Source organism: Chionomys nivalis, chromosome 20 (genome assembly GCF_950005125.1).
Source record: "Chionomys nivalis chromosome 20, mChiNiv1.1, whole genome shotgun sequence".
In the NCBI taxonomy this organism is placed as follows: domain Eukaryota; kingdom Metazoa; phylum Chordata; class Mammalia; order Rodentia; family Cricetidae; genus Chionomys; species Chionomys nivalis.
The window spans coordinates 6,716,379-6,737,596 of NC_080105.1; the positions used below are offsets into that span (position 1 = coordinate 6,716,379).

Sequence of the window (21,218 nt, forward strand, 5' to 3'; positions counted from 1 at the left end):
CACCCCCACCCCAGCTGTGCCCAGGAAACATCAACCCATGCACATATTAGGAAGTGCTTGGAGGCCTCTTTTTCCCCTGCCTGGAGTAAAGTCCTCACCAACTGGCTGGCCTCCAGTTACTGGGACGGGAGGAAGGACAAAAAGGATTCCTAGAAACAGCAGGGAACAGGCTGGGCGGTGGTGGTGCACGCCTTTAATCCCAGCACTTGGGAGGCAGAGGCAGGCGGATCTCTGTGAGTTCGAGGCCAGCCTGGTCTACAAGAGCTAGTTCCAGGACAGGCTCCAAAAAAGAAAGAAAGAAAGAAAGGAAGGAAGGAAGGAAGGAAGGAAGGAAGGAAGGAAGGAAGGAAGGAAGGAAGAAAGAAAGAAAGAAAGAAAGAAAGAAAGAAAGAAAGAAAGAAAGAAAGAAAGAAAGAGAGCAGGGAACAAGATGCTGGGCAGGAGAGCACTGGGACTTTAATACACAGCACAACACTTGTAACAACAGAATGGGCAGAGATGTATGCCACAACATTCCATAGTCCCAGGATAGCTGATCTCAAAGTAGACTTTTTGTTTCCAGAGTATTCAGTAGTAGGGCCGTCTGGGGTTGTTCTGTAGGAGGCCAAAAAGATCAAAAGTGATAGTGTTAGTGGGAAACTGCAGGTCTCCCCTCCAGAACCTTCCAGGGAGTTAGGGCAGGGGCTTTGCCGTCATCTCCCCGTTACCAGCAGGAGTCAAGGAGGCACATACCAGGGGGTTGGGCCGGAAGCGGTAGGCCAACATCATCCTCTTGCGGAAGGCCTCATACTCATCATCCTCCTTGGAAAGCTCAGCTGGCCGGTCAATGCCAAAACCCGCTCCATCAACTGTGGTGGCACCCCTGTGGACAGACCGGAAAGGACTATAGGGTACTGGGGTGGGGACTAGTGGCAGGGCTCAGTGTCCCTAGGAGAGGTCCTAGGTCCACTCAGACTTGGGTCAGTCAGCCTTGAGGTCACGCACAGTGTTAAGACTTCACACCTGAGACAGTGCTCACTAGTCTCTAGGCCCTTAAGTGTTCATCCGTATGCTCCCAGCAAGCCCCCTTGGCTGCACTCACTTGTTCACTGGGTTCTTGATGCCCTGGCCCTCAGTGCCGAGCCCCTCGCCCTCCTTCCAGCCCATCTTCATGAGCATCTGGTAGCCAATGTTCTCCACCGTCAGCTTGAACTCTTTGTACTCTGAGTAGTCTGGCTCTCGGCCCTCCTAAAACAGAAGAAGAGGAAGCTGCCTGCCATGGGGACTACAGCTATCTGTTCTTAGCCGTAGGCCAGACTGGAAGCACTCACGAGCCCCACTCCCACCAGTGGCAGACTCCGCTGAAACAGACCAAGCTCTTCATCTTGCTATCTTCAAGGGACTGAGCGTCCTGGCAATCGAGTCAACAGGGGCAAAGTGACATTGACACAGTCCCATTGGGACATTAACAGTTGACTGTAAGGAACAGCTCATGCTCTAAAAACATTTGTGCTGAATACCCAGCTTGAGGACAGCACAGTAGGAGCAACATACAAGGCGGTGCCCTCCCCCCCAGCACTTGAGTGGTAGAGGCAGGATCATAAAAGATCAAGGTCAGCCTGTTCTACAGAGTCAGGACTGCATGGTAAGACCGTTTTTGTTTTTTTTTCTTTTTCTTTCTCCCTCCCCTGAGATAGGGTTTCTCTGTATAGCTTTGGCTATCTTGGAAACTCTATAGACCAAGCTGGTTTCTATTTTTTTTTTTTTTGGCTTTTTTGAGACAGGGTTTCTCTGTGGTTTTGGAGCCTGTCCTGGAACTAGCTCTTGTGGACCAGGCTGGTCTCGAACTCACAGAGATCCGCCTGCCTCTGCCTCCCAAGTGCTGGGATTAAAGGCGTGCACCACCACCGCCCGGCCCAAGCTGGTTTCAAACTCAAAGATTCACCTGCCTATGCCTCTGTGCTGGGATTACAGATGTGCTACAGTGTCACCTGGCAAGACCCTGTCTTGAAAAGAAAAAAGAAAAACTCCCTCTACTTTGGAGGTGAGTGGGGACCTCTGGAGGTATGATTTCCCCTGTGGCTGGGAAATGATGCACTGTTTGTCATGGCACAGGAAGGCTGGTGCCTCCCCATCAGCTTCCCCAGGCCTGAGCCCAGGACTCACCTTCAGGGCCTTGAAGGTCTCCATGAACTTCTCTAGCTCGTCAGGGGGCAGGAAGTCACCAATGAAGTGCTTGCCCCGACCCATCTGTGTTAGCTGCTCTGCCCACTCTGCCCAGAGAAGAGGGAAAGATGAATGGTGAGGGATAAAGTGGTAGGCAATATCAGCGTTGCCATGTTCACACACAGACCAGTGATTGCTCATGGAGGCTCTCCCCCGTCAACGAGAAAACAGAGGTCCATCTTTGGACCATGTCATGGTCAGGTGGTGTGGATGAATGGGATTCTCCCATCCTTTGTGCCCCACACACCCCGTGTCTTGTCCATCTCCATGCGCCGCAGCTGGTGCTCCCAGGTTCCCAGTTCGCTGTCCACCTCCTCATCACTGTCATAGCCATGCTGGTGTTGCTGTAGTGCCTTCTCCCACAGCAGCTGCATGTCCTGCATGGCGCGCTTGTGCTGCATAATCATGTCATACATCTGCTGCATCTGTGAAGAGGACAGGCAGAGGCTTTGGGAGGTTGTCTCCTTGCCCAAAAAAGCAGGACAGGATAAGAGTTGCAACCTGAAGCATCCACATCCTAGCATGGAGAATGGAGACCCTCAGCGACAGAGCAAGGGCTACAGCAGATGTCAGGCTACAGGTCTATGGCAAGGCAGGGCTGGGGGCTCTGGGGCTCTGATCCCACCTGACCTGCGTAGTAGGATACCCTGTCCTAGATTCTGGAGGGAGTTAGGGAAAGAGAGAGCAAATGGAGACCGTTCTACAAAGCCCAGTCCAGAGCATTGGGTACTACCTAATGTTGGCTCTGGGGACCTGTCTGTCAGGAACTCCTCAGGTGGCACTCACACAACAGGCCTTTCATCACGATGCAGAGCTGAGTGCCCCACCTGTAGCCTTACCTCCTGTTGCTCCTTCAGCTGCTTCTTCTGTGCATCAGACAGCTCTGTGACACCCACCAGGCCCACAGGTTTCCCCTTCTCGTAACCAAGCCCCTTGAGATCCTGAACTAGAGGCAGAAAACAGAGAGGACAGTAAGAAGGTAGCAACCTTGTTCCAGGGTTTCAGGTACCTGGTGTCAATTCTGCCCATGATACCCCAGGCAGGGTTCACAGGCTCTCTTGTCCTAGATGTTGACCTGGAGAGGTTCCACTGTGGTGGAGGCTGTCATGTGCACTGGTTGTTCACCTCTTTAGAAAGGTCTACTCCAGGAAGGTTTCAGAGTCCCTTAGCCACAAATGTTGACACCAGGGATCAGAGAATGTCCCATATCCCATAATAGAAACTTGGCCCGAGTCCTCACTCAATAACACACAGCTAAGGGGCCTGGTAAGCAACCCAAAGAAGCTGAGCTCTGTGCATGTCTACAAGGCTATCTACATGCTATCTGGTGTAGATGCCCACTGGATTGGGTCTGCCATTAGTATCTGCCATATGGCTCCCCCAGCTTCCTTGGGGAAGACAGCTAGCTATCCTCAAATCTATGGACATTTAACTTAACATTATCTTAGAACTTGACTGGAGCTGTACTGATTCATGGTGAAGGTGCTCATATGGTTGACACAAGTCACCAAACACCTCTGGGAGCCGGGCGGTGGTGGTGCACACCTTTAATCCCAGCACTCGGGAGGCAGAGGCAGGCGGATCTCTGGGAGTTCAAGGCCAGCCTGGTCTACGAGAGCTAGTTCCAGGACAGGCCCCAAAGCTACAGAGAAACCCTGTCTCGAAAAAACAAACAAACAAACAAAAAAAAACCCAAAAACCAAAAAAACACCTCTGGGAATGGAAACCAGGTCCTTACATGCTTGCAAAACACAGAGATCCCTTTAGGTTAATGGATAGGGCTGAGTCCACAAAAGTCAGCAAGGCACTGGGTGGGGTGATCTCTGTGAATCTGAGGCCAGACTGGTCTACAAAGAGAGTTCCAGGACAGCTAAGGCAATACAGAGAAACTCTGTCTTGGAAAAAAAAGCCATCAGGGCCGGGGCACTGCTATTAGGGATGAATGTGGTTCAGGGGGCAGTGTTTGACTAACATAAACGAAGCCCTGGGTTTCACCCTCAGCAACATGCAAGTATATGCAAACATGCACACACACACTTGACTGTCACCCCACGACACAATCTACACTTAGGCTCCCAGTGCACCCTTGATCTTTGTTTGAGAGCTTGTAGGAAGGAGCACAGGGGAATGTGGGGACCCATAAAGCTGAGAAGAGACTCCCCTTTTCTCTGGCCATCTACCAATGACAGGCAGTAAGTCCTCCCAGACAGAGATAATACAACATAATTCACTGGGATGTGAACCTCAGCCTATGGTTCGGAGTCTGTGCTGCTACTCTGGACTACAGCTTGGGTGCCTTCATCTTCAGGGCTCTGGATTCTCTGTGGCCAGGAGAAGCACTCCCCCTTTAGTGAAGGCTGTTTCTTAGTTTGCACCTGGCACTATCCTGATATTCACAAGTTTTTTTTTTTTGTTTGTTTTTTTTTTGTTTTTCGAGACAGGGTTTCTCTGTGGTTTTGGAGCCTATCCTGGAACTAGCTCTTGTAGACCAGGCTGGTCTCTAACTCATAGAGATCCGCCTGCCTCTGCCTCCCGAGTGCTGGGATTAAAGGCGTGCGCCACCACCGGCTTATTCACAAGATTTTTAATTTGACCTAAGAACAAAGACTCTGGAACTGGAGACTGGCCCTCAAAGCTAGACAGGATGCTCACCCACAGGGACCAGGAGACCAGTCTTTCTGGGGGCTGTGTTGGCTAGAGTCATCTGAGAAAGGAATCTAGACTAAGAAAATGTCTCTGGAGCAGAAGCCAGGAGCAAATCAGTCCTGGGAGCCAACCTAGTCCTGGAACACTGGCAGATCAGAACTGAGTCAGTGACCAGATCCAGACCAGGATTTACAGAAACAGATCAAAGCCAGCAGCCTAGGCTAAAGTAGGCCTCAGACAGCAAACTCCAAGGGAGCAGACCAAAGCACAGGAGCACTAAACTATCTCCAGGAACAGGAGTAACCAACTGTGGTAACCAGAACTGTGACTCTGACTGTACCAAGAGGAACAACCATCTGAGCTTTGGATTCACTGGCACCTAGAAGATTATTCAACAGAATCTCAGACAGCCTCAACCACACCTATTAGAGGAAAAGATGAGTAGAAAAGGTAAGATCACATGATACACCACAAAGAGCAACACAATACCAGTAAAACCCAAAGACCCTACAACAGCAAGACCAGAACAACCAAATATGGATGAACCAGAAGAAAATGATCTAAAAAAATAACCGCAAGAGAATGTTTGAAATTCTTATTTATTTATTTATTTATTTATTTATTTATCTATCTATCTATTTATTTATTTATTTATTTATTATGTATACAGTGTTCTGTCTGTGTGTATGCCTGCAGGCCAGAAAGGGCACCAGAGCTTATTACAGATGGTTGTGAGCCACCATGTGGTTGCCGGGAATTGAACTCAGGACCTTTGGAAGAGCAGGCAATGCTCTTAACCACTGAGCCATCTCTCCAGCCCATGTTTGAAATTCTTAAAGATGAAATTAGAATTACCTTAAAGAAATGGAGGAAAAAACAAACAAAAAGTTGGAAGATTTCAGAAAATCACTTAAAGAAAACAAAGAAAAAGAAATCAAACATATAAAAGAAACTACTTAGGACTTGAAAACTGAGATAGAAACAATAAAGAAAACACAAGCCGAAGGAATTATAGAAACAGAAATCATGAGAAAAAGATCAGGAACCACAAACATAAGCATGAACAGCAGAATACAAGAGATGGAAGAGAGAATCTCAAGGGCTGAAGATACAAGACAGGAAAGAGACTCATCACTTAAAGAAAACATCAAATCTAACAAAAGCTTAACTCAAAATATCCATGAAATATGGGACAACATAAAAAGGCCAAATCTTAGAATAGGTATAGAAGAAGAAGTTCAACTCCAAGGCACAGAAAATTTATTTAACAAAATCATAGAAGAAAACTTTCCCTACCTAAAGAAAGATATGACTATGAAGATACAAGAAGTGTACAGAACACCAAACAGACTGGATCCAAAAAAAGTCCTCTCGCCACATAATAATCAAAACACTAAACATACAGAGTAAAGAAAGAATATTAAGAGCTGCAAAGGAAAAAGGCCAAGTAACATATAAACGTAGACCTATCAGGATTACATTGTAGACCATGAAAGCCAGAAGGTCATGGTCAAGCATTATGCAGACATTAAGAGACCACGGATGCCAGTCTAGACTACTATATCCAGCAAAACTTTCAATCACTATAGAAGGACAAAACAAGATATTCCATGACAAATCTAGATTTCACCAATACCTAGCCACAAACCCAGCCCTACCCAAAATACTAGAAGGAAAACTCCAACCCAAGGAAGATGGCTACACCAACAAAAAAAGACAGACAATTTGATGATCTTATTACAGCAAATCCCGAAGAAGAAAAAAAATGCACAAAATTAACATCACCAACGATGAAAACTAAATTAACAGGAGATAGCAACACTGGTCATTAATATCCCTAATGTAAATGGACTCAACTCACCTATAAAAAGGCACAGGCTAACAGATTGGATACGAAAACAGAATCCATCCCTCTTCTGCTTACAAGAAATGCATTGTCTAAGAGTAAAAGGTTGGGAAAGAAATATACCAATCAAATGGACCTAAGAAACAAGTGGATGTAGTTATCCTAATATCTAACAAAATAGACTTCAAGCTAAAATCAGTCAAAAGAGACAAAGAAGGACATTTCATATTAGTCACAGGAAAAATCCATCAAGAGGAAATTTCAATACTAGACATCTATGCCCCAAATACAAGGGCGTCTTCATATGTGAAAGAAACAGTTCTAACCGGGCGGTGGTGGCGCATGCCTTTAATCCCAGCACTTGGGAGGCAGAGGCAGGCGGATCTCTGTGAGTTCGAGACCAGCCTGGTCTATAAGAGCTAGTTCCAGGACAGGCTCCAAAACCACAGAGAAACCCTGTCTCGAAAAAAAAAAAAAAAATCTTTGGACTGGAGAGATGGCTCAGTGGTTAAGAGCATTGCCTGCTCTACCAAAGGTCATGAGTTCAATTCCCAGCAACCACATGATGGCTCACAACCATCTGTAATGAGGTCTGGTGCCCTCTTCTGGCCTGCAGACATACATACAGACAGACTATTGTATACATAATAAATAAATAAATATATTTAAAAAAAAAAGAAAGAAACAGTTCTAAAGCTTTAAATACATTAAACACCACACTCACTTCTCACCACTGGACAGGTCAATGACACAAAAAATGAACAGAGAAATAATAGAACTAACAGATGGTTATAACTCAAATGGACTTAACAGACATCTATAGAATATTCCATCCAAACAGAAAAGAATTACCTACTTCTCAGCACCTCATGGAACCTTCTCAAAAATTGACCATATACTTGGTAACAAAACAAACCTCAGCAAATACAAAAAAATTGGAATAACCCAATGTACCTTATCAGATCACCATGGTATAAAACCAGAAGTCAACAGCAATACTAATTCCAGAAAACCCACAAACACAGGAAACTAAACAATGCTCACCTGAATCATCAATAGGTGAAGGAAGAAATAAAGACTTCCTAAAATCCAATGAAAATGACCATACAACATACCCAAATTTATGGGACACAATGAAAGCAGTGTTAAGAGGAAAGTTCATTGCACTAAACGCCTACATAAAGAAGCCAGAACACTCCCACACTAGTGAATTAACAGAACATTTGAAAACTTTAGAACAAAAAGAAGCAAACTCACCTAAGAGAACTAGACAGCAGGAAATAATCAAATTGAGAGCTGAAATCAACAAAATAGAAACAAAGAAAACAATACAAGGAAATAATGAGACAAAGAGTTGGTTCTTTGAGAAAATCAACAAAATAGACAAACCTTTATCCAAACTAACCAAAAGGCAGAGAGAGAATATCCAAATTAACAAAATCAAAAATGAAAAGGGGGACATAACAACAGACATGGAGGAAATACAGAAAATCATCAGGTCATATTTTGAAAACCTGTACTCCACAACATTGAAAAACTTAAAGAAAATGGACAACTTTCTGGATAAATATCACTTACCAAAATTAAATCAAGACCAGAGAAGCAAATTAAACAGACGTATAACTGCTGAAGAAGTAGAAACAGTCACCAAAGTCTCCCAACCGAAAAAAGTCCAGGACCAGATGGTTTCAGTTCAGAATTTGACAAGACTTTCAAAGAGGAACTAATACCAATACTCCTCAAATTATTTCACCCAATAGAAACAGAAGGAACACTGCCAAACTCTTTTTATGAGGCTACAATTACCCTGATACCAAACCACAGAAAGACATTACTAAGAAAGAGAATTACAGACCAATCTCACTCATGAACATTGATGCAAAAATACTAAATAAAATACTGGCAAATCGAATCCAAGAACACATCCGAACCATCATCCACCATGATCAAGTCAGCTTCATCCCACAGATGCAGGGATGTTTCAACATATGAAAATCTGTCAACGTAATCCACCATATAAACAAACTGAAAAATAAAAACCACATGATCATCTCATTAGATGACGAAAAAGCTTTTGACAAAATACAACATCCCTTCATGATAAAGGTCTTGGAGAGAGCAGGGATACAAGGAAGATACCTAAACATAATAAAGGCAATATACAGCAAGCCAACATCAAACATCAAATTAAATGGAGAGAAACTCCCAGCAATTCCACTGAAATCAGGAACAAGACAAGGTTGTCCACTTTCTCCATATCTATTCAATATAGTTCTTGAGGTCCTAGCTAGAGCAATAAGACAACAAAAGGAGATCAAGGGGATACAAATTGGAAAAGAAGAAGTCAAACTCTCACTATTTGCAGATGATATGATAGTTTACATAAGCAATCCCAAAAATACTACCAAGGAACTTCTACAACTCATAAACACTTTCAGCAATGTAGCAGGATACAGATTAACTTTAAAAAAAAAAATCAGTAGCCCTCCTGTACACAGATGATAAAAGGGCTGGGGAAGAAATCAGAGAAACATCACCCTTCACAATAGCCACAGAAAGCATAAAATATCTCGGAGTAACTCTAACCAAACAAGTGGGAGACTTGTATGACAAGAACTTTAAATCTTTGAAGAAAGAAATTGAAGACGACACCAGAAAGTGGAAAGATCTCCCATGCTCTTGGGTAGGCAGAATTAACATAGTAAAAATGGCAATCTTACCAAAAGCAATCTACAGATTCAACGCAATGCCCATCAAAATCCCAGCAAAATTCTTCACAGACCTCGAAAGAACAGTACTCAACTTCATATGGAAAAGCAAAAAAACCCAGGATAGCCAAAACAATCCTGGGCAATAAAAGAACTTCTGGAGGCATCACAATCCCTGACTTCAAACTCTACTACAGAGCTACAGTACTGAAAACAGCCTGGCATAAGAACAGACAGGAGGACCAATGGAACCGAATAGAAGACCCGAATATTAATCCACACATTTTCGAACACCTGATCTTTGATAAAGAAGCAAAAAATATCAAATGGAAAAAAGAAAGCACATTTAACAAGTGGTGCTGGCATAACTGGATATCAACATGTAGAAGAATGAAAATAGACCCATATCTATCACCATGCACAAAACTCAAGTCCAAATGGATCAAAGACCTCAACATAAAGCCAGCCACACTGAACCTTACAGAAGAGAAAGTGGGAAGTACACTTGAATGCATTGGCACAGGGAACCACTTCCTAAATAGAACCTCAGCAGCAGAGACACTGAGACAATTTCCTGAACTTTCTATAACAAAAATGTAAGTCATGTGCTAGGACAGAAAATAATACCACCTGTGTGACCTTGAATAGAGGGTGACGGCAAATCATGGACACAAACAGGGTAGGAACAGATATGCCCAGGAGACAGTTAACAGAGAGCCCTGATATGATGCTAAAGCTCTGGGTAAGACCTGTGTGAGTAAGAAGAGGTCAAGAGACATGCTGAGGCACTCCTCACAGAGAAGGCACAAATATAAATGCACCCATCACTAAGTGTGATGACCCAAGTTCCAAATCCAGGATACACATAATAGAAGAAGAGAGCCAACTCTATCCGGTTTCCTACGGCCTTCACATCGCTGCCTTGAATGTTTGGTGGTGCACACCTTTAATCCCAGCACTTGGGAGGCAGAGGCCGACACATCTGAGCTCAAGGGCAGCCTAGTCTACTTAGAGACTTCCAAACCAACCAGAGCTGCAGAGTGTGACCCTTACTGACTCAAAACATCACCGACAAATATACAGGACTGGAGAGATGGCACTGGCTACTCTTCCCACTCAGGGTTCAGTTCCCACCATCTAATCTACACGGTGGCTCACAAAGACCCGATACCCTCTTCTAGGCTCTGAGGGTACCAGGCAAGCATATGGTGTACAGAGATATATTTAAAACACTCATACACACATTTAAAAAAGAAAGCCTCCAAAATACATTAAGCAAAAATTGACTGATGGAGGAAGGTCATTGGCTAATAAAGAAACTGCCTTGGTCCATCTGATAGGGCAGAATTTAGATAGGCGGAGTAAACAGAATAGAATGCTGGGAGGAAGAGGAAGTGAGCTCAGGTGCAGGGCAGCTCCTCTCAGAGCCAGACGCGATGAAGCAAACCGCCAGGTCAGACATGCTGAATCTTTCCTGGTAAGACTGGTGCTACACAGATTATTAGAGATGGGTTGATCGGGATATGAGAATTAGCCAGTAAGGGCTAGAGCTAATGGGCCAAGCAGTGTTTATATGAATACAGTTTGTGTGTTGTTATTTCAGGGCATAAGCTAGCCAGGCGACCAGGAGCTGGGGCGGCAGGAACACAGCCTGCAGCTCCTACTACAATTAACAGCACTAAAAGGGAAAAAGTGTCTTGCAGTAACAGGGTATAATGTACATCTGGGTATGGAGCCTAGGACTTGTAATGATTGACAGGCAAGCTCTCATTGCTGGGCCACATCCCAACCCTGAAGATGGCATTTCTAACAATGGGAACAGCACCTACACAAAACATCAATAAAGAGCTGAAGATGGAGTGGTGGCAGTGTTCAGTTGTCCAGTATGCTGGTGAGGAGCCAATCTAGAGAATGTATAGACATACAAAACAAAAAGCACATCATGTGCATGCAGTGGCAACAGACAGAAAGCTTTCCTGGTAAGCTGACAAAGATGAAGATGCCTGCTTCTACCATTTCTTATGTCACATGGTACATAGGTCCTAACCAGAGTGATTAGTTAAAGAAAGAGAAACGGTGGGTGGAGAGATGGCTCAGAGGTTAAGAGCACTGACTGCTCTTCCAGAGGTCCTGAGTTCAATTCCCAGCAACCACATGGTGGTTCACAGCCATCTATAATGGGATCTGGTGCCTCTTTTGGCAGAACACTGTATACTTAATAAAAATCTTAAAAGAAAAAAAAAAAAAAGAAAGAGAAACGGGAGGTAGTGAAATACACATTTAACCCCACTACTCAGGTGTCAGGGGCAGTTAGGATTGTTTGTTTGTTTTTGAGACAGGGTTTCTCTGTAGCTTTGGTGCTCATCCTAGAACTAGCTCTTGTGCACCAGGCTGGCCTTGAACTCACAGAGATCCACCTGCCTCTGCTTAAGTGCTAGATTAAAGGCGCGCACCACCACCGCCTGGCAGCAGTAGGATGTTTATGAGTTTGAGGCCAGTCTGGTCTATAGCGTGAGGTCCAGGAGAGCCGGGACTACACAGAGAAACCCTGTCTTGAAACACACACACACACACACACACACACACAGAGAGAGAGAGAGAGAGAGAGAGACAGAGACAGAGACAGAGACAGAGAAACCAGTGCAAACTGCAAAGAGATGTCAGACTTGATATATATAGAAGACAGTCTCACAGACAGAAACCCACCCCAGTCACAGTGGCAAACATATCATACCAGCACTGGGAGGTGGAGGCAGGAGGATCACACCTTGATCACAGTATAAAGATTTGAGACCAGCTTTGGTTACATCAGACTTTGTCTCAAAAAAGAATGGAGAGCTGGAAAGATGGTTCAGCAGTGAAGAACACTGGTTGACCTTCCAGGACCTTGGTTTGATTCCCAGTACCCACATGATGGTTCCCAACCACCTACAACTGCAGTCCCAGGGACCCAATACCTTCTTCTGGTCTCTGTGGGCACCACATACATGTAGTGTACAGACATACATGCAGGCAAATATGAAAAAAAAAGAATGGAAGCTGGTCATGGTGGTTTACACCCATCATCTCATAACTCAGAAGGCTGGGGCTGTAGCTCAGAGGCAGCCCAGCATGCTGAAGGCCCTGGGTTTGACACGCAGCATTAAAAAACATATATATCATTTATCATCATTAACTTCTTAGGTCCTCTAAAGTCTTTTTTTGTTTTTGTCTTGACGTAGACCTGGCTAGCCGGGCCTTACAATGTAGACCAAGCTGGCCTCAAACTAAGAGATTCACTTGTCTTTGCCTCCTGAATGGTGGGATTAAATTATGTGCTACCATACCCAGCCCTTTATAATCCTCAATCCTATTTCCTCACACTATACATATCCCCTGGAGTAAGACATTACTTACTATACTTTGCCAAGCATGGTAGAATACACCACCCTAGGAGGTAGAGGATCAGGGTCTGGTTATCCTCAGTTACATGACAATATCTCAAAACATTGTTCCCCAATCAAAAAACACATTGAGACTCTTTCACCTACTAGGATAGATGTTATGTATGTATGCATGCATGTATGTACACATATATGTTTTGAAAGAGGGTTGGCTTGGAACTTGCAATTGCCCCGATGTAGCTTTCTGAGTGCTGGGATAATAGGGCTATGCCACCAAGCCTGGTTCTAAGTTATATCAGTCCACAAAAGAAGCACCAATAGGGACAGGGCTTTGGTGTTTGTGTGGGTCCTAGACCCAATTCCCACTGGAGACTCAGGGCCAATGCTGGCTGCATGTATGTGATGTGGAATTCTCCTCTGTATGCTGTGATTACCACTGATTAATAAAGAACTGTCTTGGGCGTGCGCAGAGCAGAGTAGAGCTAGGAGGGGAAAACTAAGCTGAATGCTGGGAGAAAGAAAGCTGAGTCAGTGAGAAGTCATGGAGCCCCACTGGAGACAGATGCTGGAACTTTTCCCAGTAAGCCACAGCCACGTGGTGATACACAGATTAATAGAAATGGGTTAAATTGACATGTAAGAGTTAGCCAATAAAAAGTCAGAGTTAGGCCGGGCGGTGGTGGCGCACGCCTTTAATCCCAGCACTCGGGAGGCAGAGGCAGGTGGATCTCTGTGAGTTCGAGACCAGCCTGGTCTACAAGAGCTAGTTCCAGGACAGGCTCCAAAACCACAGAGAAACCCTGTCTCGAAAAACCAAAAAAAAAAAAAAAAGTCAGAGTTAATGGTCCAAGCAGTGATTTAATTAATACAGTTTCTGTGTGGTTATTTCGGGTCTGAGCTGCTGGGCAGTGGGAAATGAACTAGCAGCCTCTTACTACATGCATGTCTACAAACAAATAGCCCAGAGCATGCAGTCACAGGAGTGAAATCGTGGCCCAGGATCTGAAATGACCCCTAGAACCAACAAGACAGGGTGGCCCACCTGACAGAGGTGAAGGTGAGGCATCTATGTCCCTCTGTGCCAGTTCGGCAGGTGGCAGTTCCACTTTGTCCTCTTCAGGCCCCCATCGACTCTTCCGCTTCCTCTTCACAGTAGCTGATGTGTTGGGCTTCCCGGGGATGGATGGAGTGGGGTTGATGGCAGGTGCTGGGGCCACTGGAGTGGGGCAGGCAGTGTTGGGGGGCACAGCTCCTGACAGGGTTTCAGGAGCTGATTTGCGCCGTAAGCTGGGGTTGGGAGCAGAAGCAGGGAGGGCGCCCGCAGAGCCTGCCTTGGCTTTCCGAAATTCCTCCAGCTTTTGCCGGTAGTATCTGTACCCCTGGCTGTTGGGATCATAGAGAAAACTGCAAAGGAAAGTAGGGGAACAACACAGGTGGGTTGAGATCTGGCCTTCCTTACTGGGGTTAGAGCAGATCAGGTTGTATGCAGTCAGGGTTGCTGGAGTCACTGTCCAGTATTGCAAGCCTGTATCAGACTTCCTTCAGTAATAGAGGCTCATGCTGGGGTGTGATAGGCACCCTCAGAACCTCCCAGCCCATCAGTCACTTTACATCAGAAAATTCTGAGCTGCTGGAAGACCTTGGGTACCCTTCCTTCAAATTCAGCCATATCTCCATTGCACCCTGTGGGCTGACAGTGAGTTCCAGCCCCATCTTGAAGGTAAGTACGTGGCTCGGGTACAGAAGTACTCATCCCCTGAGAGCTGAAGGCAGAAAGCTCATCCTTTCTCCTGAACCAGATGGGAATACAGAAGGACTAAGGCAACAAAGACCTCAGCTCTTCTCCAGTGCCTACTTCTCTGACAGGGAAGAACGGAGTGACTTGACCCCGTGTTCCCAGTTTCATGTGGCAAATACCAAGAAAGACTCAGCCATACACACACAGCACAAGGGACTTGGTCCTGGATTGAGGACCTGGACCTGTGCCCATAAACCTGTAGGTTGGTCCCAGTGGGGCTGTACCCCACAAGAGAGCTGAGGGCCCTAGTCCCCCAGGGGCTGCCTGAGGTCTGCTGCTACCTAACTCTCTGTGCTCAGATGCTCGGTCTCTCCCATAAACAATGTAGATTTGCATAGAGCCTATGCATACACATCTGAGGGCAGAAAACAGCTCCAAGTGACTGAGAATGCCTTAAACAATGGAAGTGAAGCTGTCCTGTCCTGTTCAGGGAAGGATTGTAGTCTGTACACATGGCACCGAGGCAGTGTACCTTTGAATATTTTCACCACGTGGCTTACAAAATGCTTAGTGGTGTATCAGAGGACACAGGAGCTGACAGCACCAGGTCAGATACTGAAGCTTCCTTTTGCATAAGCAAGAACCCTTCACGAAGTCCCATAGACTCAGTCTGTGTGTTCACATGAGGCCTAGGAAAAGCTAGAAAAAGTCTGCTAACTGCCAACTGGGTGGTATCTTCTTTGTATTACTGGGTTACTGTATAAGAATGACCATGTAGACAGGCGGTGGTGGCGCACGCCTTTAATCCCAGCACTCAGGAGGCAGAGGCAGGCATATGTCTGTGAGTTCGAGGCCAGCCTGGTCTACAAGAGCTAGATCCAGACAGAACAGGTTCCAAAGCTACAGAGAAACCCTGTCTTGAAAAAAACCATTAAACAAACAAACAAAGCACCAAAAAACAAAAACTGAACTGAGCATGCCAGAAACTGGCTCACATAGAAGAGGCCGGCTGCCTTTCAGCAACTGTGCAGACATTAATCTCTGAGAGGTTGAATGCTAGATCATAACTGACATTTCTGTTTTATTAGGTAGATCCTTGTTATATAACCTAGGCTGACTTTGAACTCACTAATGATCCTCCTGCTTCAGCCTCCTGAATGCTGGTTTGTTATTGCTGTATCATCACTTCAGATGACATAGCTGACATGTTTTCTGGGGCACAGCTTAGCAATGTGTTGGCTTGCCTAAAGAACATGACTTTGGCTTCCTGACACATGGCTACAAAGGGGTCTTTTCCTTTGTTTGTTTGAGATAGGGTCTCACTCTGTAGTCATGGCTAGCCTAAACTCACAGATTCACCTCTCTCTGCCCTCCTAAGTGTTGGAAATAAAAGCTTGCACAATCACAACCAACTTTCAAAGCATTTTTTCCCAATTTTTGGTTTTTGAAGACAGGGTTTCTCAGTGTAGTCTGGCTGTCCTGTAACCCTTCTAGACTAGGCTGGCCTCAAACTCACAGAGATATCTGCCTGCCTCTGCCTGCCTCTGCCCCCAAAGTTCTGGGATTAAAGGCATGCCATCACCAAGGCTACAAAGTATTTAACCAGGCTACAGGATGCACAAGGTATGCTGGCCACATCAGGGACCAGTAGCGATGGGCATACCCTCTAAGGCAGGAATGCAGGGAAGTGCCACCTGTCTACCTGGCAAGTCTGGGCTTCATGGCTACCTCACATTTTCAAGTGTGATGATTAGTTTTCATTATCAACTGGACACAATCTAGAATCATTTGGGAAGGGAGTATCACTGAGGAACTGTCTGGATCAGGTTGACCTGTGAGCATGTCTATGAAGGGTTATCTTGACTTTGGTAATTGAGAAGGAAGAGCTGCCTATTCTATTAGTGTCTTAAGCTGCATAAGAGAACAGAAAAAGTAGGCTGAACACTGGCAAGAATGCATTTATTCTTTGTGCTCTTGATTGTGGCTGTGATTAGCTACTTTAAGTTACTGCCACCTCTCCCCATAAAAGATTGTAACCTGGAACTAAGAACCAAAATAACCCTTCTCCCTTTGCTTGCTTTGCTGAGGGAACGTTTTTATGATACCTAGAAACGAAGCTAAGACAGCAAGTGAGACTGTTCCATGTCATGCGAACTCACATACCTTGTGAGTGCCAGACAACAAATGCCCCATCCCTTCCCCAGTCTGGGGAGTCACAGGGATGAGAGTCGGAATAGTCTCCTGTCAGCCACCCCACATCCCAGGTACGCACACACTTTTGGCCCAGTGTCAATGAGTTATCCTGAGGCAGATCCTTCAGGCAAAGAGCCAGGCAGTAGGCTCAGGGACACCTGAGCCATTTATACCTCAGTGAAAAGCTGGGTGCGTGGGGCTGGACATGGACCTCCTGAGAGGCCGGAGCTCAGAATAAATTCCTACCACTCTGCCGAGATGTCTTGTGTCAGACAGACTTCCACAGAAAATGAGTTCTCATTCAAATGAGCTCAATAGATAAATTTTAAAAAGATTGTGTGTGTTAGTGTACACCTGTTCATTAGATGTCTCAGTAGCAGACTGAGGTAGGAGAAGGAACTCCAGGGCAGTCCTTGCTACAGAGCTAGAGCCTGCTGGTTCCTTTCAGCTCCACAGCACACCGCCCTTCAGACCACAGAGCAGATGGTACAAAGAATATAAACCTCGGGCCTGAGTATCAGCTCATGGGCGGGTCCGCTAATATCCAGCCCTCTTTAGTTCCTACTCCTCATACCTCGAGACTCCTGTTCCCTACTGCTCCCTCATCATAAAAGGCATCCCAAGAACACATCCAATATAAACCTTTGTGAGCCACGAGCCCAGCCAGCAAATGCCACCTGTCACAGAACAAGATAAATGCTAGATTGTCTGTAAGACACACTAGAGAAAGAGACCAGTATGCCTGCTCAGATACCACTCAAAAACATACCCATGAGCTCTGGAGTCAGAAACTCCCAGCCTAGCCTGGTGTGGTGGTATACACCTTTAATCCTAGCACTTAGGAGGTAGAGGCGGGAGAATCTCTTGAGTTCTAGGCTAGCCTGGTCTACACAGTGAGTTCCAGTACAGCCAAGGGTACAACAGTAAGACCTTGTCTCAAAATAAAAAACATAAAGGAAAAAAAAGAAATCCTTACACATGGAGTCTTGTACCTTCACCTGCCTGGGCCATGGCCAGGGTGAGCCTTTCTAAGGAGCTGACTTTAAAACATCCACCACAGGCTAACGTTCTGAACACCTGGTCCCTTTAAGTGGTGATACTCTGGAAGGAGCCTTCAGAAGTGTCCACCAGAGGCCCTCTGAGTGCTCTCTGCTTCCTAGCCAGAGGAGATATCAGGATCTGCTGCTGACACACCAGCCAAAACAAACCCTCCCTCCCACCTGTCTACTGTCTGCATGTGCACACAGAGCCTTACCTGAAGGCCTGATTCTCGCGGTTGTTCTGGAGGGCGATGGTCTCCACCTCAGGACCCCCGTCTGCTATGAACCTGGCTAACTTTTCTGCAAGGTTCTTGGCCTCTTCATCCTCTGGGGGTGAAACTTTAAGCAGGCTGTCAGTACTGAGCTCAACTCACCACACCCAACAGCCTAACTCCTGCTAAAGAGCCCCGCAGGAGCGAGTGGGGCTTGTCTTAGGAACAGTGCAAAGAGAGACAGGCAAACGGGAATCAGATTATTATAGGGACCAAAACCAGAGAAATATCACAACTATACAATCCCACCCCGCCCCAAAAGTACAGGGCCCTGGGAGGCTCACCCTCCTTTCCTGGACAGGACAAAGTAGAAGTCTGCAGTGATTCAAACATGTTTCCACACATCAGACTCCTGCTGTCCACCAGAGCCCTGACCCTAAACCCATCCCATTCATCTCCTGCTGTTTGTCCCCAGTCTACCTGCTTGGGCGCACACAAAGCTAAAACTAACCAGAACTTGTCAGAAAGACAATGGAATGCTCCCTTAGCCCATTTCCATGTTCTAATGAGCATCTGGACAGAACCCCAGCCCCCATTAGGCACCTGACATGTCACAGTCCTACATCTTAGAGCCAATCCTGGTACTCAGAATTCAGCTGGGCCTGGGGACCAGCAGGTGTGTTGACGCATCCCAAGAGCAACTCCCACTGCCCATGAGGGCACAGGTTTTGACTGCCACATCCCACAGTGCTCTTTTTCTTCCTCCTCCAACCACTTACCTTTCTGAGCAGCTGCTTGTGGCTTTTGGGCTTCCTTCCTGATCTCGGCTACCTTCTTTCTGTAGTACAGGAATTCCCTGCTATTCTTATCATGTAAAAATCTGGAAAGGGGATTTGGAACATTGGAAATAAGTTTCAGTGGTGGCTGAAGCTGAGGCTTAAATGCAGAGTCCTCAGGAGGGTATATAGAAAGTGCCCAAGGTTGGGTGCAGCTCAGCAGCACAGTGAGACCCTGGAGTCTACCCCCAGCACTCCCTTCCAAACAACAACAATAATCTCCTCTGGAGTTGGGGTGTGGTTCAGGAAGTCGTAGAGCCCTTGCTTAGCACACGAGAGGCCCTGGGTTCTATCCCAAGCTCCAGACAGGTTTCTACCCTCGTACACATGACCACAGCAAATGTGTGAGCAGCATGGCACTAGTACTGGTACTCACGTGAAGGCAGGGTTATCCTTGTAGTCCTCCATAGCTACTTTCTCTAGCTCAGGACCTCCTTCCGCCACAAAACGGGCCAGCTTCTCTATCACTCTCCGAGTCTCGGCTCCCTCTGGGGGTGAAACTTTAAGGAGGCTGTCAGTAAATGGCTCCAACTCACACACCCAACAGTCACTAGGTACACTTTCTCTATAGACCGCAATGACAAGGGGAGAGGAAAGGAGATGCAGGCGACTGTTGACAGCCATGTACTTGACTCTGGAGAAAGCTTGGTCTCTACAGTCTGACAAGCTGGTGAGGACAGGTTGTCAGAACTTTTGGCAATGATTCATCTCTAGACTAAAAGATGACACTGAGAAGTGTAGACAGTCCCTAGTCTGTATATGTATTAATTATTTTAAGTACTTTTAAGAGTGTTCATGTATGAGCGTTTTACCTGCATGTATGTAAGTGCACACTACTTGTGTGCAGTCCCAGTAGAGGCCAGAAAAGGGTGTTAGATCTTCTGGAACTGGTGTTACAGTTGTGAGACACCATATACGTCCTGCGTGTCAAACCCAGACTCTCTGTAAAGAGTGGCTAGTACTCTTAACCACTGTCAGCCTCTACAGTCCAAATCTTTTGACAGTTTTCAATATAAAAACTATCAGTTCCTTTGCATTCTTGGTCCCTAAACCCCACTCCCAGGATTTTGTTTTATTTTTAGTTTTTCTGATACAATGTTTCTCTGTTTAGCCCCAGCTGTGCTGAACAGATATGTAGACCAGGCTAGCCTCGAACTCAGAGATCTGCCTGCCTCTGTCTCCAGACTGCTAGGATTAGAGGTGCATACTACCATGTCCAGCTGTTCCTTTTTTCTTTTCTTTAGATTTTATTTTTATTTTATGAGCACTGGTGTTTTGCCCACCTGTATGTCTGTATGAGGGTGCCAGATACCCTGGAACTGGAGTAATAGACAGTTGTGAGCTGCCATGTTGGTGCTGGGAATTGACCTTAGGTCCTCTGGAAGAGCAGCCTGTACTCTCTCCAGCCCCTCCCCAACTGCTCCTTTTCATTCTTAAAAGATGACAAATTCTCTTGTATGTGTATTCAGGTGCAGATGAATGCAGGTAGATGTGTGTGTACGTGAAGATGAGGCCAGAGCATAATCTTCAGTGTAATTCCTCAGAACTGTCTACCTTTCTTCTTTGTCTTTTTAAAGATTTCCTTATTTTATGTTTTATTGCTGTTTGGTTTTTGTTGTTGTTTGTTTGTGGAGACAAGGTTTCTCTGTGTAGCCCTGGCTGTCCTAGAAAGGTCTGCAGAACAGGCTAGCCTTGAACTCAAGAGATCCACCTGCTTCTGCCTCCCAAGTGCTGGGATTAAGTAAAGGTGTGCATTGGGCTGGAGAGATGGCTCAGTGGTTAAGAGCACTGGTTGTTCTTCCAGAGGACCTGAGTTCAATTCTCAGCAACCATGCAATGGCTCACAACCATCTATAATGAAATCTGATGCCCTCTTCTGGCCTGCAGGGACACACGCAGGCAGAACACTATATATAATTAATGAATCTTTAAAAAGAAAAAAAAAAATAAAGGCGTGCATCACCACTGCCGGCTTTATGTTTTTAAGTGTTTTGCCAATATGTGTATCTGTGTGCTATGTATACAGCTGTTACAAATGGCTGTGAGACACCATGTGGGTGCTGGGAAACAAACTGGGGTCCTCCAAAAGAGCAGCAAGTGCTCTTAACTGCTGAGCCATCTTGCCAACTTTTTCTTTTTTAATTTCTTAAAAATATTTATTTGTTTATTATGTATGCAACACAATATTCTGTCTGTGTGTATGCCTGTAGGCCAGAAGAGGGCACCAGACCTCATTACAGATGGTTGTGAGCCACCATGTGGTTTCTGGGAATTGAACTCAGGACCTTTGGAAGAGGCAATGTTCTTAACTGCTGAGCCACCTCTCCAGCCCTTCTTTTTTAAATTTTAACTTCTGATTCAGGGTCTCTCCGGAGTTTGCCAAGTTCACCAGGTTGACTGGCTAGGGAGTT

General features: G+C 45.7%; 1 protein-coding gene across 2 annotated transcripts in view; it reads right to left on the reverse strand.

Annotated features, from left to right (window-relative positions):
• Window positions 1-439: 439 nt before the first annotated feature.
• Window positions 440-21,218, reverse strand: part of Sugp1 (SURP and G-patch domain containing 1) — a 35,501-nt gene continuing 14,722 nt past the window's right edge. For both annotated transcript variants that reach the window (XM_057753003.1, XM_057753004.1), the window contains exons 5-14: window positions 19,184-19,307; window positions 18,751-18,851; window positions 17,975-18,098; window positions 13,831-14,192; window positions 3,045-3,151; window positions 2,453-2,630; window positions 2,146-2,252; window positions 1,082-1,227; window positions 733-862; window positions 440-594 (exon numbers count right to left, since the gene is read on the reverse strand). In XM_057753003.1, the coding sequence (XP_057608986.1) occupies window positions 568-594; window positions 733-862; window positions 1,082-1,227; window positions 2,146-2,252; window positions 2,453-2,630; window positions 3,045-3,151; window positions 13,831-14,192; window positions 17,975-18,098; window positions 18,751-18,851; window positions 19,184-19,307 (1,406 nt within the window). In that variant the 3' untranslated portion in view covers window positions 440-567. The remainder of the gene's footprint in view (window positions 595-732; window positions 863-1,081; window positions 1,228-2,145; window positions 2,253-2,452; window positions 2,631-3,044; window positions 3,152-13,830; window positions 14,193-17,974; window positions 18,099-18,750; window positions 18,852-19,183; window positions 19,308-21,218) is intronic.